The sequence below is a fragment of the Neolamprologus multifasciatus genome, chromosome 14 (genome assembly GCF_963576455.1).
Source record: "Neolamprologus multifasciatus chromosome 14, fNeoMul1.2, whole genome shotgun sequence".
In the NCBI taxonomy this organism is placed as follows: domain Eukaryota; kingdom Metazoa; phylum Chordata; class Actinopteri; order Cichliformes; family Cichlidae; genus Neolamprologus; species Neolamprologus multifasciatus.
Window position 1 is genome coordinate 2211732 of NC_140452.1, and position 16383 is coordinate 2228114.

Sequence of the window (16383 nt, forward strand, 5' to 3'; positions counted from 1 at the left end):
TCGAGTAGTGTCATGGACACAGATGATGATCATTCCCTCATTAATGCATAGAAAATGAATTCAGTTCAATTTATTTATTTATTTATTTATGTGGCACCAAATCATAGTTGCTTCAAGGTGCTTTATACTGAAATTTAGACCTACAAGAAAACAAAAGATCCAATATTGTTTGATTCATGTGTTTAACTCGACTGCAGCACTTCCACAGAGACGCCAACAAGAATCCATAAAAATGTTTGCAGTGGCAAATCTACAATCTGGTCCGTCCTTTAAAAAAAAGGATCAAAATGATTTAAGCTGTGATTTCGTCTCACAGGAAGCTGCTCACAGCTGGCACAGATTTAGAGTCTCGCGTCAGCTTATTTGGAGCGTCAGATGAAGATGTGTTAAATAAAACACCCGATTCCACATTTACTCAACGAACTCAACGGAGCCTCCAACCCAAAGCAGAGACACAACAACAACAGCAACATCTCAGCGTGGCTGAGGCAGGAATTTCACAGCCCTGAGGTTTAAAGCAGGATGGCTGGGATGGTGAGAACGGTGGGATGACAATATCGACTTTGGACCCCTCCCCACTTTAGACGGACGTCAGTCTAATCAATGCGTTTACGTCAATAAACTTTAGAAACACATTTTTTTCCTTAATAAACTTTAATTCCACTCAAAATAAACTGCTGGAATTTCAGGACCACGGACAGCGACGGAGGATTTCACGGTGATTGGTGCTCCAACAGGTGAGTGGGGGATGTGGTGCTCCAACAGGTGAGTGGGGGATGTGGTGCTGCGGCCATGTGACGCCTCACTGACAGGTGTTTGTTAGGTTACATGTGCTCGTAAAGCCTCAGACTCTCAGTCTCTGTGCCTGTTTGAGAAAATAGGGTTGATGCTATCGGCTCTATGATTGGCTGATTCTTGGACCAATAGCTGTTCTTCTACAGTGTAGCGCTGCGTGTGCATAAAGCCACTCATGTAATAACAGATATTAGGGAACATGTGCAGATGAATAGCTGTATTTGTATATATTGTCAGGGTTGCATAGTAACCAGCACAAGGTCGGTGAAAACAATCTGTACATGTTTCAAGAATATTAATGTTTCAATATTCCATAAATACTATTTATGTGTTCAGTAAAATAATAGAGTAGCTGTGCTGTTGTAACTTGGTCCTGCTTTAGATTATTTTTTTTGTATTTCGGGCTCTTTATGGTCCTCGCTGTCCTCTAGTTACAAACACAAGCGGCCAACCGCACACTGCAGTTTGCTTTTCTGTTTTCTAATTTGTGATTTTTATTGACAGGACGAATACAACCAGAACATTAATAAGACTGAAAGGCGACCTCATCACAAACATTACGCACAAACCAAATAGATTGAATAATACTTCTGTCACTGCTACCTGAGCCAACGCTGCGACCTTCTGGATTTCTTCCTTGACAAAATGAACACAGTTCGACACCATTCAGTCAAATCGCCTTTAGGTAGTTTCATACCCAGCTGATTGTTTTCACCTCACTGTCCTTGTATGGCATCACTCTTTGAAGAAGCCTTGAATGTCGAGTTTTCTTCATTTATGAAAGCCAGTGACACAAATCAGTTAGTCGCACAGCGCATGCCATAAAGACAAAAAGATCCGGATGTCCTGTTTTTCTGTTATGCAGACAGAACAGACCGTTTAACCCTAACCGTTACCATCCTGGACACCGTGGACGGCACAGGCTAGTATTTACACTCTGACATGCTTTCATTCATCTTCTTCTAGCTGCTGCCTTTAGAGGTCACCATGTCCCAGGATCCCCCTCTGTCACACCAACCCTCTTCACCACATCCATCAATCTTTTCTGAGCTCGTTCTCTTTTCCTCCTGCCTGGCAGATCTATCATATCCACATGTGCAAACCATCTCAGGCTCTCCGACTGCCCCTTGATAGACCCAGAGAACATCTGAACAGCTTCAGCTCTGTAACTTCAGCTCAGTCCTTGCTTTGTTGACCCTCTGCTCCTTCGTCTTTGCCTCTCCTTCTGTCTCCGTCTCATTCAGACACATGTATTCCTTCTTCTTTCGTTCCTCTTCTCTGCAGGATCTCCTCCAACTGCTCTCTGCTCTCACTATAGATCACAGTGTCATCTGCAAACATCATAGTCCACGGATTCTGACCTCACTGGTCGACCCATCTGTCCCTCACGCCTCACCTCTGTCTCTCTGTCCTCATACTGCAGCACCCTCATCTACTTCCTAATGCAGTAGCACAGTTCCTCTCTCAGCAACCAATCACCTGCTTTCTCTGATACAAAAAGACACGGTGACACTCCAGCAGCAGATGGCCCCGCCCCTCCCTGAGCCTGGTTCTGCTGGAGGTTTCTTCCTGTTAAAAGGGAGTTTCTCCTTCCCACTGTTGCCAAAGTGCTGCTCATAGGGGGTCATATGATTGTTGGGTTTTTCTCTGTGTGTATTATTGTAGGATCCTCACAGTATGAAGCGCCTTGAGGCGACTGTTATTTGGCGCTGTGTAAATAAACATACTGCCCTCCTGCATGTCTCTCCTTAACACCTACACAACAGCTGTTCATCAGCCCTGTTCACCTGCCCATTGAAATCACCCCCACTTCCACTACCACCACTCTCTATGTCTCTTTGTCTTCTACCTGATCTCCAACCTGTAGGGCGTACACGCTGATGCCATCCAGCATCGACCCTTCAATTCACAGCTTCAAACCACGATCTCGTCTGACACTTTCTCCACGACACTATTCGCTGTGGGATCAATAAAGTGTCTGTCTATCCACAGACTCCTCCTGTGAAATGTAGAAACCCTACAAACAGCCCGATGTTTAATTGCACTTCGTACTGACAGATTAAACACAAGTGCACTGATGTGGCTGTGCTCTGAGGGGTCATCGGGCAGAACAGTAGGACCTGATCCAGGATGTTCCTCTTCACACATCCCACACCGAGTGTCCCTGTTGATGTAGTCAGTGTGTTTTTTTTCCTCTGTGGGCCCCAGACAGCGAGTTTCTCAGCAGGCAGCAGTGTTTGTGTTAGCAGCCGCATTCCTGCAGCGTTGTGTAAACGAGGTTATCAGTGAGGCGTGGCTATCAGCAGGAATGTGACTGCTATCACTTTATCTGCTGTCAGGACATCGTCCTTCCATCCACCTCCATTTATGCTGCACTATCACTACTTACGCTGTCATGACTCTCCGCACTCACATCACCTCTTCATCAGCACTCCGGCTGTACTCAAACCAGCTTCCGGCGTCTTCCATTAATCACCATCCCTCTGTCTGGGGTACCCAGATGAAGGGACTGACTGGCTGACCAGAAATCCCGGCTGCTGATTGGCCGGCGCTGCTGCTGTTCCCAGACAGACTGAACCTGGTGACCTCAACGTGACAGGCAGGGTAAAGAAAACAGTCTCCATCTCTACAACATCTGAGGATCCAGGTCTGATCCCTGAGGGACTCCAGAGGACCTGAACAATCAGACCCTGAGCTCAGTCCAGTGTTGTTTACATACAGATGAGGACAAATTATTATGAAATTTAAAGTTTGTCACTTACTGTTTTCCAACAGTCAGGAATTTTTAAACGTTTCTAAACATGCTCGTTGCCAACTGGGCAACATGCCTCGTTTCTATTTGCATACAATTACAGACGTATGAACATACAAAGTTACACGGTACAAAACAACTTCAGGCTGATGTGCACACAGCTGTGCCATCAACGTCCAAAACAGATGTTGCTCCAGGTGAAGAACGACGTCCAGAAAACCAAAGTGAACGTCACTGAGCCCGACTTCAATCCCACTGAAAATCTGTGTGAACTGAAGACCGAGGTCTATGCGAGGAAACCACCGAGTCCAGTCAGCTGCTGAAGAACAATTAGCTGCGATTGTTCAGGAGACGTGAGACTTGTTAAAGCTGCAGCGACCACTGCCTGACATTTACTGCATGAAACACAAATGACTATAAGCTTCATGGGGCTATGCACCCCTCAGGGTCAGATGGCCCATCTCGTCTTCAGCCTGCAGACCATCTGTAAAGGATCCACCAAACACCTGACGCTGTTAGCGTCCTGCCAGGTCATTGGGTTTAGATAATATTCCCTCTTTTTAATAATACTACTACTACTACTACTACTACTAATAATAATAATAATGGATTGCATTTATATAGCACTTTTCGGGGCCCTCAAAGCGCTTTACAATGCCACTATCCATTCACTCTCACATTCACACACTGGTGGAGGCAGCTACAGTTGTAGCCACAGCTGCCCTGGAGCAGACTGACAGAAGCGAGGCTGCCATATCGCGCCATCGGCCCCTCTGGCCAACACCAGTAGGCGGTAGGTGAAGTGTCTTGCCCAAGGACACAACGACCAGGACAGAGAGCCCGGGGATCGAACCAGTGACCTTCCAGTTACAGATACGCATGTTAAGAACACACAAACTGTAGACACCAACAAACCTGCTACACAGTCAGATCATCTGTCGCTGGTAGTTTTGCATTAAAAAGAAAAATCAGCTCTATGCTTGTAAAATGTAAACCATCACTTTTGTTTTCATCAGGTCTGATCCGGGGCTGCTGACTTTGTGGATCCTCTGCTCACTAATCCTACGCTGAGTCCTCCAGCGAGGCCGAGACTTAACCTTCATCAGACACGATTAAACGATTCATCGTCAGGCTGGCGGTAAACAAAACACTAACAACTGTTTCAAATCCTTCAAGAAGAAAAACATTCACTGCTTCAAAGCTGGTTTTTGTTTTTTGTCGTATCTGACGAGGACGCACCGACTCCTGGGACGCTGATATATCTGCAGTTATGTTGATGTCGGCACCGTTTGATTGGTTTCAGTAATATGGGATCAGCTTTGCTCTGTATCTGTGCCTTTCTGTATTTCATAGAGTTACATGTTACTGATGAACTATGGCAGTTTGGGCAATCGGCTGACGCTCTGATGGCGTTTTTGACTGAATGAATCAATTGTTAAAGATAAATAAATTAATCCGGTGATTGCTCCATAATAAAAATAACTGTTGGCTGCAGAAGCACCGTTTAGTTCAGTGTTGCAGTATCGGCAGGAGTGACTATAATCAGCTGTCTCCTGTCTCACGTTCCTCCACCTTCAGTTAGCAACATTAGCCATTATTATTGTCTGCAGTCACAGTGCGGTTAGAAAAGTGGACATGAAGCTGTTCTCCACCTGCTACACCAGAAATATAATCACTAAGACCCATCAGGCTGCAGGACTAGAGCCTCAAACACGGCCACAGTGAGCCGGCCGGGACGCCTGCTGGTAGCAAAGCACTGGAGGTAGCTCGTTTTCAAATGAATAGAGACAGATTGACCATTAGTTTGTTGTCTGTGGATGACATCATTCTCTCTGACAGATGATATAACAGAAATAAAATGAACCGTCAGAGCAAAGCTCATGTGTGGAAGAAGCTTCATTCGGGAACAGCAGCTTGTTTTAGATGTTAGCAGTTTCAGTGGATTAGCTCATGGCAGAGAAAGCTACTCTACAGTTTCTGGTCAGCGTTGTTTAAACGGTGTTTTCATGTCTCCTGGCTCTGTGGGCGGAGCCTTAGCTAACAAAAGCAGACGGCACCAATCTGATGCCAGGTGCGACTGACTGCGATTTCACCGGCTGTTTACTGCTGGTTGGCAGAAGCTTGTGTTTCTTTGGTTATTGTGAAGTGGATCGTGGTGTACAGAGTCAGCACCAGGATGAGTCGTCATCCTGAGCTCCATCCGAGTGCTCAGGATTCATCTGCAGAAAGGCTTCAGTATTACTTAAACTACATGCATCAGTCTAACTCCTGTGTGCTGAGTGAGGCTGCAGGCAAAGGATAGAATGTGTCATTAGACAGCACAATATGTGAGAGCACATTTATGATGCCTGCGATGACAGATAGCAATGGAGGCTTTCAGAGGTTCTGTTGCTCCCTGCATCTGACGCAGGACTCAAACCGGAACTCTGTAACACCTGTAATGCATCACTGTCCCGAAGCTCCACATCAAAATTGGCATTAAATACCAGCACCAAAGACCAGAAAGGCCCAGTGGCAACATACAGGTCGGACTCATCAGAACAACAAGCAGAGGTTTGAGAAAGCACAGTGATCATGTAAAAAGACAAAAGGAAGTGAAATTATGTGAAGTGTATTTCCTGCAAACACCAGAATGAAACAGTCTGTCTGCACCTGGATACAGAAGCACAGCTGTGAGGTCGTCATTTCACAGTGACGACAGCACAGCCCGACTATTGGCCAGGACATCTGATGATGTCATCCCACCAATGATTCATCTTTACATCATATGACAACTTCCACGCTGTGGTCTGCGATTTGACCAATAAGAGCAGCGATAACCATGGAAACAAGCTAATGGACAGAAAACTTGTTTCAGCTGACTCGATTTGATGACATCACACACAAGCTGTGATTGGCTGGTGGCCAACGTTTGCTGGACCAGACTGAAAGGGCTTATAAAGGCAGAGGTGGACTCACCCCAAGAGCTGCTGGCAGGAGTACGATCAGGAGGCACCTGAAGGAGAGAGGACACACAAAGGAATGATAAAAACGTTGATCCACAGTGATGCATGAAGCCCCAACCAGCTTAAACAGGCAGCAGCTGTTAAACTAAGAAATGCACCCACACTCAGGGTTCCCACTAACACTACGAAACTGTACGGCAGGGGTGGGGAACTCCAGGCCTCGAGGGCCGGTGTCCTGCAGGTTTTAGATCTCACTCTGGGTCAACACACCTGAATCAAATGATTAGTTCATTATCAGGCCTCTGGAGAACTTCAGGACATGTTGAGGAGGTCGTTTAGCCATTTGAATCAGCTGTGTTGGATCAAGGACACATCTAAAACCTGCAGGACACCAGCCCTCGAGGCCTGGAGTTGGACACCCCTCAGGGCTCTAGAGTGCGACCAATTAGGTCGCAAATGCGACAAATTTAGCAGATCCAAACACCTGTGTCACCATCCACCTGTCAGCCAAAGAGGCCACGCCCCTACACTTTAAACCTTATTACATATTAACCAGGTGAATCCTAAAAACATTCTTCTACTGTACAGGTGTTATGAAGGAGGACATTATCTATTATATTAGGCTGCAATCATGTTTATTTCTGCTGTACAGTTTTAACATGGGAGTCTCTCACTGCTGCCTCTGCTGGACGTCAGAGGAACTGCAGCTATTGGGACTGTAGAGTCGGTGTCTGTCACTGTAACATTGTTGCACGTGTTGCATGGGTTGTGCTGCTGTTTGCGCATGAACTCATCTTCATCGTAAAAGAATTTCGTGTCATGTTACCAAAGACCAGACTGTCAGCAAAAGATTCAGTCATGGAAACTTAACAGACGTGTTCACGTGCACGGTTTTATTTACCAGAGCAGATTGAGACCACAGGCATCAGAGCAGGAAGTCAGCAGCATATTGCCTTCGGCTCAGAGGAAGTCCCTCCTGCTACACTCTGACTCCACCTCCAGCCGGTTCTCGGCCTGTGAGGACACTCCGACGCTGTTGGTCGTCCTGCAGGAACAAAGAAACTGAGGCTGAAGATGATGAAGGTGAAACCACACACACCTGACCAGGATCAAGCTGTCAGAATAAAAGTCGTAATAATAATAATGATGTAATATTAACCCTCACTCCGTTCATGTGAAGCTCACATGAAGCTGGTTATTAACTTAGTGAGCTGATAACCTGCTTCGTTAGTTTGAGTGAATCCAGACACCAGGAAGATATCCCAGGTGTGTTAAACTCACTTCCTGGTACAGGCCTCTTAGCTGTGTCTGTTTGTGAGTAACTTCCTGCTTGGACAGCCAATCAGGACTTCTAAACTTTGTGTTTGAACCGCACATGGACAGCAGCCCACGATGTTCTTTAGAGGATGCTGATGCTAAGAGCAGCAGCAGGTGTGTCTGGACGTCAGCCAATCAGAGAGCTGTGTCTCTATAACCTGTCAGCCTCTTACTGCTCCCTGATTGGCTGCTATGACTATGATGTTGTATTTGTTGCAGGTGTTCAGATAAAGTTAGAACTGAGAAGCTTCTCAGTTCTTCTTCAGCAGCTTCTGTGATGCATATTTAATGTGATGAAAGTTGCTCTAACAGCATCATGAGCTCCATCAGCTCTTGCCTCTGAAACTGAGGGTTTCAGTAACCTCCGCCTGCAACAGCCCGACCGAACCAAGCTGCTGCAGCGCCCGCTCACAGAGCCAGACAGCAGGAACGATCCGTGTCAGTCACCGTGTTCCTGCAGGAGGCTCGTAGCTAACAGCAGCCTCGGAGCTTCGAGCTCCACGGCGTGATGCTAGCAGCACAAACAGCTGTTCGTGATGCTAGCAGCACAAACAGCTGTTCGTGATGCTAGCAGCACAAACAGCTGTTCGTGATGCTAGCAGCACAAACAGCTGTTCGTGATGCTAGCAGCAGAACAGCTGTTCGTCATGCTAGCAGCAGAACAGCTGTTCAGAAGTTTCATTCAAACGTTTCAAAAGACAAAAACTGCAAAACGAAGCAGGAGAAAAACAAAAGGTATCATCAGAAACTGAGAACGACCACAGACAGAAGGTTCACGGGACAGGGTGAACGACCAGAAAGGGAAAGGAAGCAAAGGGAGGAAGTAAACCTTCAAAGTAAAACAGGAAGTAACTAAAAGACAGTTTGAAATGTCTTTGTGTGTGCTGCAGTTCAAAGAAAAAGACAAATTTACAGCTGCTTTCATTTTGTGATCATTTCTCAGCTCTTTGTATGAAACATGTGAAATTAGTAAAATCCAGCAAACTCAGAAATGATGATCATCACATGACTGCGGCGAGCCTCCCCAGTGATGCTAACCTCAGTGATTCGCTTTGAGCACACGGGTATTTTTCAAACCGCAGCCTCTTCTCTGCGTTCGAGCCTTTGTCCAAACGTAAACGATGTTTTGGATCATTGAAAACTGAGATTTTTAAAAACTGTGTTTTTGTGTTTACGTGTGGACGAGGAAAACAGAGATTTAGTCACGAAGCATCAAAGGTGTGCGACGCGTTACTGATTCACATCATTGAATTTCTACATTGATACAGACAACACACTGCTGCTGTTAACCTCACACTCTTACATACAGTTACTGTCCCTCTGTTTACAACGACTGCTTCTATGCGCCATCTTTGTTTACGCTTTCCCTCCCAGGCTTCTAGACTTCTGATTGGCCAACATTTCTACACAGTTAGGATTACATCACCACCTGTTGCTTTGGCATCTTCTCGACAGCGTTTCACTTTGTTTTTCAAGTTTGGGATTTAAAAAACAAAACAAAAACAGAAAATCTCTGTTTACAAAAATGTCCTGTACATGTGGACGTAGTGTTCCGCTGCCATCTTTTACATACAGTCTATACACAAGTCCTGTTTTTGCACATACTGTAAAACAGAAATGTGTTTTAATATTTGATGGGTTGTCTTTATGGTATTTTCAGTCTGATAAACGGATCTTGTGAAAGGAACAGCATGTTTAGGGAAAGTCCAGTTCTGATTCTCCAGACCGGGTCCCTCAGGCTGAGCCCGAACCACCACCCAGGGAAGGTGGACCTGCCACAGCCGGGGCGAAATCTGCTTAAAGCTAACGATCTGGATCAGCCCCATCGATCCCTTCACAGCTACACGATTTAAAGCACATGAATCGGCATCTGCGCCAAATCCGCTAATTAACAATTAACGCAGAAGCACGTGGACTTTAATGCTCACAGTGCACGGCGGTTTGGTGCGTGCAGACGTAAGGAAGTATCCTCACCGAACTTCAAGTATAAATCACCACAGAGTAAAAGTACTCGAGTACTTCTCCTCATTAACGTTATTTACCTGGATGACGTGCTCAGACATTCAGACTCTAATAGGCGGCTAATTAACAGCTGACTAACCATAATCAGCTGACGGTGATCGATCTGCAGCCCGATACCCAACCAAACGGTCACGTGAGTTTTCCTACCTGAAGCTGTCACTGTCCGGAGCTTCACGCGCTTTTCATGTCGCTGCAAACCTGAGCACAACTTCGCAGGAGCGCACAGCAGACAGGTCAAGCTGCAGCGCACAGCAACAACAGCACTTCCGGCATCCTGCGCCTGCGTGCGGTGCTGCTCCGTCCAGGTGTGTAGACAGCCTGCACGCGAACAGCCTGCTGACACACCTGAGCTTTCTGCTTCACTTTGATGAAATCAAATCCGTCTTAATCCTGAAATTCGCGCCAGTTTAGCTCATTTATTATTCACGCGAGCTTTCTCGTGCACAGCTCGTGCAGGAGTGCCTGCAGCTCCTCAGCTTCACCCTCAGGTGCTGCACTCGCAGCTCCTCCCCCCTCCTCACACCTGAGGCTTTCTTGGGTTTGTGAAGCACTCGTTTCAGGTCTCCAGTCTTCCAGGCGCCTTGTCCTCAAAGCTGAGAGGATGCTGCCTCTGCATCAGCTACACCTGCTCCTCCACCATCACAGGTCTCCTTCCTTTCAGCGTCACCTGTTTATTCACGTCATCAGCTGATCCTGTGTGAACGTGCTCTTTAACCGCCACCTTCTTTCTTGTTTTTGACCTGAGAGAAACCCTGAAATACCGTTTTTATGCTTTTCTTTTCTCTCATATTAATAAAACGCGTGATTTTTGTCTGAGAACAGAAACTTTAAAATTACAAATGTTTTCCCACCAGGAACAAACTCAACCACCACGAAGATTTCTTAATAAAAGGATGGAGCTGTGACCAGATTTCCTTCAGGGCCAAGGTTTTATTTTGAAGGTCACGGCGGAAGTCTCGTGCTGAGTGTGTCTGTGTTGGCTCCTGTGTCATCGGGCTGAGCTGCCATCCGAGAGCAGCTGCTGTGTCCGGGCTCCGGCAGGTGCGAGGACCCTCTTCTGGACTGAAGCGGACCTGAGCACAATCCGGGACCCGAGCCGAGCCGAGCCGAGCCGTCGCGGCTGGAGGCAGCTGCCCGCCCGCCTGCATGGAGCCTCTGGCCGCCCGGAGGCGCAGGATCCTCCCGCTGCTGGTCCTCTGGAGCTGCCTGAGTGCGGCCGTGCACGGGGAGAAGGTGAGTGACCTTCACCCAGGTGACCAGGCTCACCTGCTGCTCAGTACTCTGCCGACAGACGTCACGCGATCAGAGACAGGTGTGCGTGACGTCAGAGTTTTTCCAAAGTATTTAATAACAAAAAACCGTACTACTGTTATGATGATGATGGTTATTATTGTTATTAATATTATTATTATTATTGGTGTTGATATTAAATATTTGTTATATAACCAGGTGGATTAATTTATTCATTTAAAAATCAAATCACGTGAACAACCCTGAAGGCCTCCTTTAGTTCACACACACTGTTTAACCTGAGCGTCAGTCTGCGCTCACACACTGCACAGGTGTATCACACCTGCACAGATACCTGCTAATCACAGCTCAGTAACATCCAAATAAAACTTCACCAAAGCTCAGCCTTCCTGGACGGGCTGTTACTATAGTAACCTCACAGCAGCCGCTTATTGGTCATTAAAATGGTCCAGAGCAGCTACAGACACCTGTGTCACCATCCACCTGTCAGTCAAAGAGGCCACGCCCCTAATAATGCAAACTTTAAGCTTTAATACAATCTAACCAGGTGAGTCATGGAACAGTATGTGGTTTACAGACTTATTAGTGACATTAATGATCAATCAGTTTACTGATGATGATCAATGAGAGTTATTAAAATGACAAGACTCTGTCGCTCACCTGCTCAGGTACTAACAGTAACCAGCAGGAGGTCGAGCTGCTCAAGTTTCCTTTTTCTGTTTACTGCGGATATCAAAGAATCTCCAAAGAATGTCAGACAGGAAATAAAAGCCGTCTGTCTGTGTGTCTGTGTGCAGGCAGACAGACAGACGGGATTCTGTCTGTTGGTTTAGGACACACACACACACACAGACACACTCACACAGACACACACACACATACACACTCACACAGACACACATACACACACACACACACACACACAGACACACACACACACAGACACACTCACGCACACACACACACTCACACACTCACACAGACACACATACACACACATACTCTCACACACACTCACACATACTCTCACACACACACATACTCACACATACTCACACACACACACACATACTCTCACACACACTCACACACACACATACTCTCACACACACTCACACACACACATACTCTCACACACACTCACACACACACATACTCTCACACACACTCACACACACACACACACATACTCACACACAGACACACACACACAGACACACACACACACGCACTCACACAGACACACTCACGCACACACACACACACATACACACTCACACAGACACACATACACACACACAGACATACACACACATACTCTCACACACACTCACACATACTCTCACACACACACATACTCACACACATACACACACACACACATACTCTCACACACACTCACACACACACACACACATACTCACACACACACTCACACACACAGACACACACACACACACTCACAGACACACGCACAGTGATGTGCTGAGCCCAGAGCACCATGTGACTCTGTGGCGCTCCCTCTGTGTGGCCGTCATGGCCGTGCAGTCGCCTTCAACCACACGGAGACAGGTTCTGAAGAATCCTCTGACTCTGAGCGCGCTGCTGTTGCTGCTGTTGCTGCTGTTGCTGCTCTGAACTGTTGCTGCAAGTTTCCTCCTAAATATTCGATGAAGCACGATGGAGTTGTGTTATTGTGTTTAACAACATCTCAGGCAGGTGTAGTTACAAAGCGGCGCCCGAGGGCTGAGGTGCACAGTGCCATGAACATCGGCGGCGCTGCAAACCTCTGGCATCAACATCAGCTCATTGGCTGTCTGCTGGGAGCTTCATGAGCTCGGCTGGTTGAGCAGCTCCTGTAACGTCCTGGACTTGTATCCATGCAGTGCAGCAAAGAGCTGGATCGTGGAGCCACCAGTCCACATGAACCACTGCAGATAATGCTCTGGCACACCTACCAGCCTGTTGGCTTCAGCTCAGGGGCATCATTTCCAGGGGGGTTATGGGGGTTATGACCCCCCCGATGATCAGACCCAACCAATATAGCCCCCCCAATAAAATAATGAATTATCTTGCATAAATAGGCTGTTTAATTTTCTGTACTCGTTTCACACAGTTGCATGTTTAATCATCTGGGAATTTACCCAGATTTCTTTATTTAGACAGAGATCTCGACCCCCCCCCCCAAAGTTCAGCACAAAGTTACACCGATGCTGGATCAGAAATGCTCAACAACCCTCAGCCCTGACGAGTCGTTTGTTGAATTTGGCTAATGCTAACACGATTTGATTGGAAGCCAAACATCCATGTGGGCCGACTTCAATATCACGCTGGATCTGAGCCAGCAGCAGCAGGACCGCAGCTCCCGTTAGTCACACATTAGTGTCACATGATCAGGTGTGCCCTGATATTTTGGTTTCCCACAGGTACAAAACCTTTAAAGCCGTTGCTGTAAGGGAACAGAGAGAAACTGACCTGAGAACTTCCTCGGACTGTTACAGGAAGCGCGTCGTGTTAGCCAACACGTTTCTCAAAGTGCTTCTTTATTTTGTTTCAGACACGTGCGTCAGACGTACAAAGCACCGACGCGGGGCCACGTGACCTCGATATTGCTGCCACGATAAAATCAGGGAGGAAAATCTTCCTGAAGCGCACAAAAAGAAATCAGTCAGATTCCCTGTGAACGTCTGTCAGTCTGCCGCGATAAGACCGTACAGGTGGTTCGGGTTCACCTGACTCAAAATGGAAATAATCTGATATACTTTCAGACAGTCTGCAGCTCTGCGTCTGATCACGGCGCTACATTACCCACCATCCCCTGCTCCAGAACGTGTCGAGGCATCTCGTATGGAGGCAGTCTTGTAGATGTGAGACAGGAATGAAAGATAAGATGATATCAGCGCTCCCCCCTGCTGTCTGCTAGTTCGGGTTATCACAGGAAGACCACAGTTACACCTGCAGGTTACATGAAGGTGTTTGGGTTTAACCCCACAGAAATATGTCTGACTGATAAAGAACCAGGCAGGACGTGCTCAGCAGAGAGACAAAGGCTTCAGCCCGAGTTTAAGGTCAGGCCAGACTAAACGATGCCGAGCTGCAGGACACATGATGGAGATGTTCCTGAGTGTGTGAGTCACTCAGGAATCACTGCAGACAAATCAAGACGGTGACATCACAGGTGATGGGTTTGCAGGTGTGACGACGTTCTGAAGAACAGCCACAGCTGCACTTTATAATACAGCTGTTTACCTGTTATTACCTATAAATACTCACTGGAATACAAGCTGGTAACAAGAAGACACGAGGCTGTGGCAACATTTTATGTAGTATTAGAAGTAGAACTGAAAGAAGAGATGGTTACACTGTAAGCAGTTTAAAGTACTGAGTAATTATTTCCCCTTTCTTACTCTGTAAGTACTCTGGCTCTGCATCATGGAGTCGACTAACTTTGCCTAACAGTGAAAGAAAAACCGCAGGCCTGCAGCTTCTCAGGGTAGGAAACAGAGATCAGGCCTTCAAACATCGTTGACTACTCCTCTCATCTCTGTGCAGGTGTGCCACTGCAGCGGGAAGTCTTTGTGCCACTGCGATGGGGTCAAAGGTCAGAAGGTGAGGTCTCCACCTGAACACACTGACACAGAACCAGGACCAGAATCAGTCTCTTGTGTTTCTGCCACATGCAGTTTAAATGAAGGTGTTACTGAAGTGCATTAAGGAGGTTTAGCCGTTTTTACACTGAGGCTCACAGGTAACGTGACCGACCAGCAGGTGTCCAGCTGAGGGCTCTGCTCTCATGTAGGGATGGGTATCGTTTAGGTTTTATCCGATACCAGTACCAAACCGGTACTTTTGAAACGGTGCCGGTGCTTAAAGAATGAAGAACACAAAATTGGTCCAAAAACCTCTCATGTTCAGCTGGTTTTTTGTAAAAAGATAACAATGTTAGCCTTTTCTGCAGCTATGGGGCATATATGGTATCACTCTTGGCTGGAAGCAGCTTAAACAATGGAAAAAACACAAACTTTGTCCAAAAACCTCTCATGTTTAACTGTTTTCCACTTTTTCTTTGGTCATTTTAGCCTTTTTGTCCAGGGTGAAGGGAGTATCTGCCATCAAACAAGAAGACAGCTGCATGTAGCTATGATGATGTTTGCTAGTTCACCTTACATGCATTAATGTAATAACGTGGTTAGCCTACTCAACGTAAATTACACACGAACAACATGAAGCTACTCACGCAGAGAAGAACGGCTGCTGCTGCATCATCATCCTCATCATTTCTGCTACACTGGCAGGGCTAGGGGCCAGGACTCTCCTCTTCGGGTTTTTGGGGGATGTTGCAAACTCCGGGTCGATAACAGGCACCACACCCGCAGTAGATGTGCTCGGTGTGAGGTCTCGCAGCAAGCTATCAAATACGGCGCATTTCTCGGCTTTAAAAAAAAAACGTTATGCGTCGCCAGGTGTTTCATCAGATTTGAGGTGTTACCTCCTTTGACAGCATCACAGTATCAGCTTAAAGCACTTGTTGCAGCTGCTGAGTTTGCATCTTTTGCTGTGAAGTACAGCCAGACTTTGACCGCTTCGCCTTGGACATTTTAATCTGTAGCTCTGCTCTAAAAGAACGTACGTACCTGGACCCGCCTACTATCCTCGGAAACGTAAAATGATTGGCTAGAATCTAAAGTGTATCACAGCTCAGGAAAATAAAGCACCAAAATGTGCGCTGCTTTTTGGTCTGGTTACGACCGTTTATGTCAGAACCGGTGCCCCATCCCTACTCTCATGGTCTCGTGGCAGATTAACTCAAACTCAAGTCCAAACTGTTTAACCTCGAGTGACGACCAACAGACTGAGGAGGCCGTCATTAGGCTGACAACCTAAAAGAATCCACTCAGAAACTCTAAGAAGAATGAGTGCTCCGAGCAGCGACACCAGAAGATCTGGAAGATGACAAAAGGGATGCAAAACCAAGTGCACAAGTATCCGCAGAGTTTTACGAGGTACAGAAAAGACGGCCACGTCAGTCAGCTGATCCTGGAGCAGCCTTTCAGCCACAAACACGCTGCAGCTGCTGCAGGACCTGAAGAGCAGCTCAGGAAGCAGCGGTGATGACTGCGGGTTTAGATAGAAACTTTATATAGTGCATATAGATATAAAGTTTGATCTAAAGTGGCCACACTTACAATAAATCCACACCTGAGCACTCACCTGTCATATTCAATCATTTTATGACACTGATGCTGACCAGTCTGACGGGTCTTAGATCTACATCCCTGCTGGTTTTTGCAGGTCTGAAGC

The 16383-nt window shown here is 46.7% G+C and overlaps 2 protein-coding genes across 3 annotated transcripts in view; one reads left to right on the forward strand and one right to left on the reverse strand.

Annotated features, from left to right (window-relative positions):
• Nucleotides 1-10290, reverse strand: part of col4a4 (collagen, type IV, alpha 4) — a 62552-nt gene extending 52262 nt beyond the window's left edge. The window contains exons 1-3 of one of the 2 annotated variants that reach the window (XM_085131345.1): nt 9979-10290; nt 7394-7537; nt 6506-6542 (exon numbers count right to left, since the gene is read on the reverse strand). In XM_085131345.1, coding sequence (XP_084987471.1) covers nt 6506-6542; nt 7394-7440 — 84 coding nt within the window. In that variant the 5' untranslated portion in view covers nt 7441-7537; nt 9979-10290. The other variant, XM_085131346.1, reaches the window with a different exon arrangement.
• Nucleotides 10291-10356: 66 nt separating this feature from the next.
• The window catches only part of col4a3 (collagen, type IV, alpha 3), a 40278-nt gene continuing 34251 nt past the window's right edge, over nt 10357-16383 (forward strand). Inside the window, exons 1-3 of the mRNA XM_085131344.1 lie at nt 10357-10476; nt 10686-11064; nt 14635-14691. Of these exons, the coding sequence (XP_084987470.1) occupies nt 10978-11064; nt 14635-14691 (144 nt within the window). The 5' untranslated portion in view covers nt 10357-10476; nt 10686-10977. The remainder of the gene's footprint in view (nt 10477-10685; nt 11065-14634; nt 14692-16383) is intronic.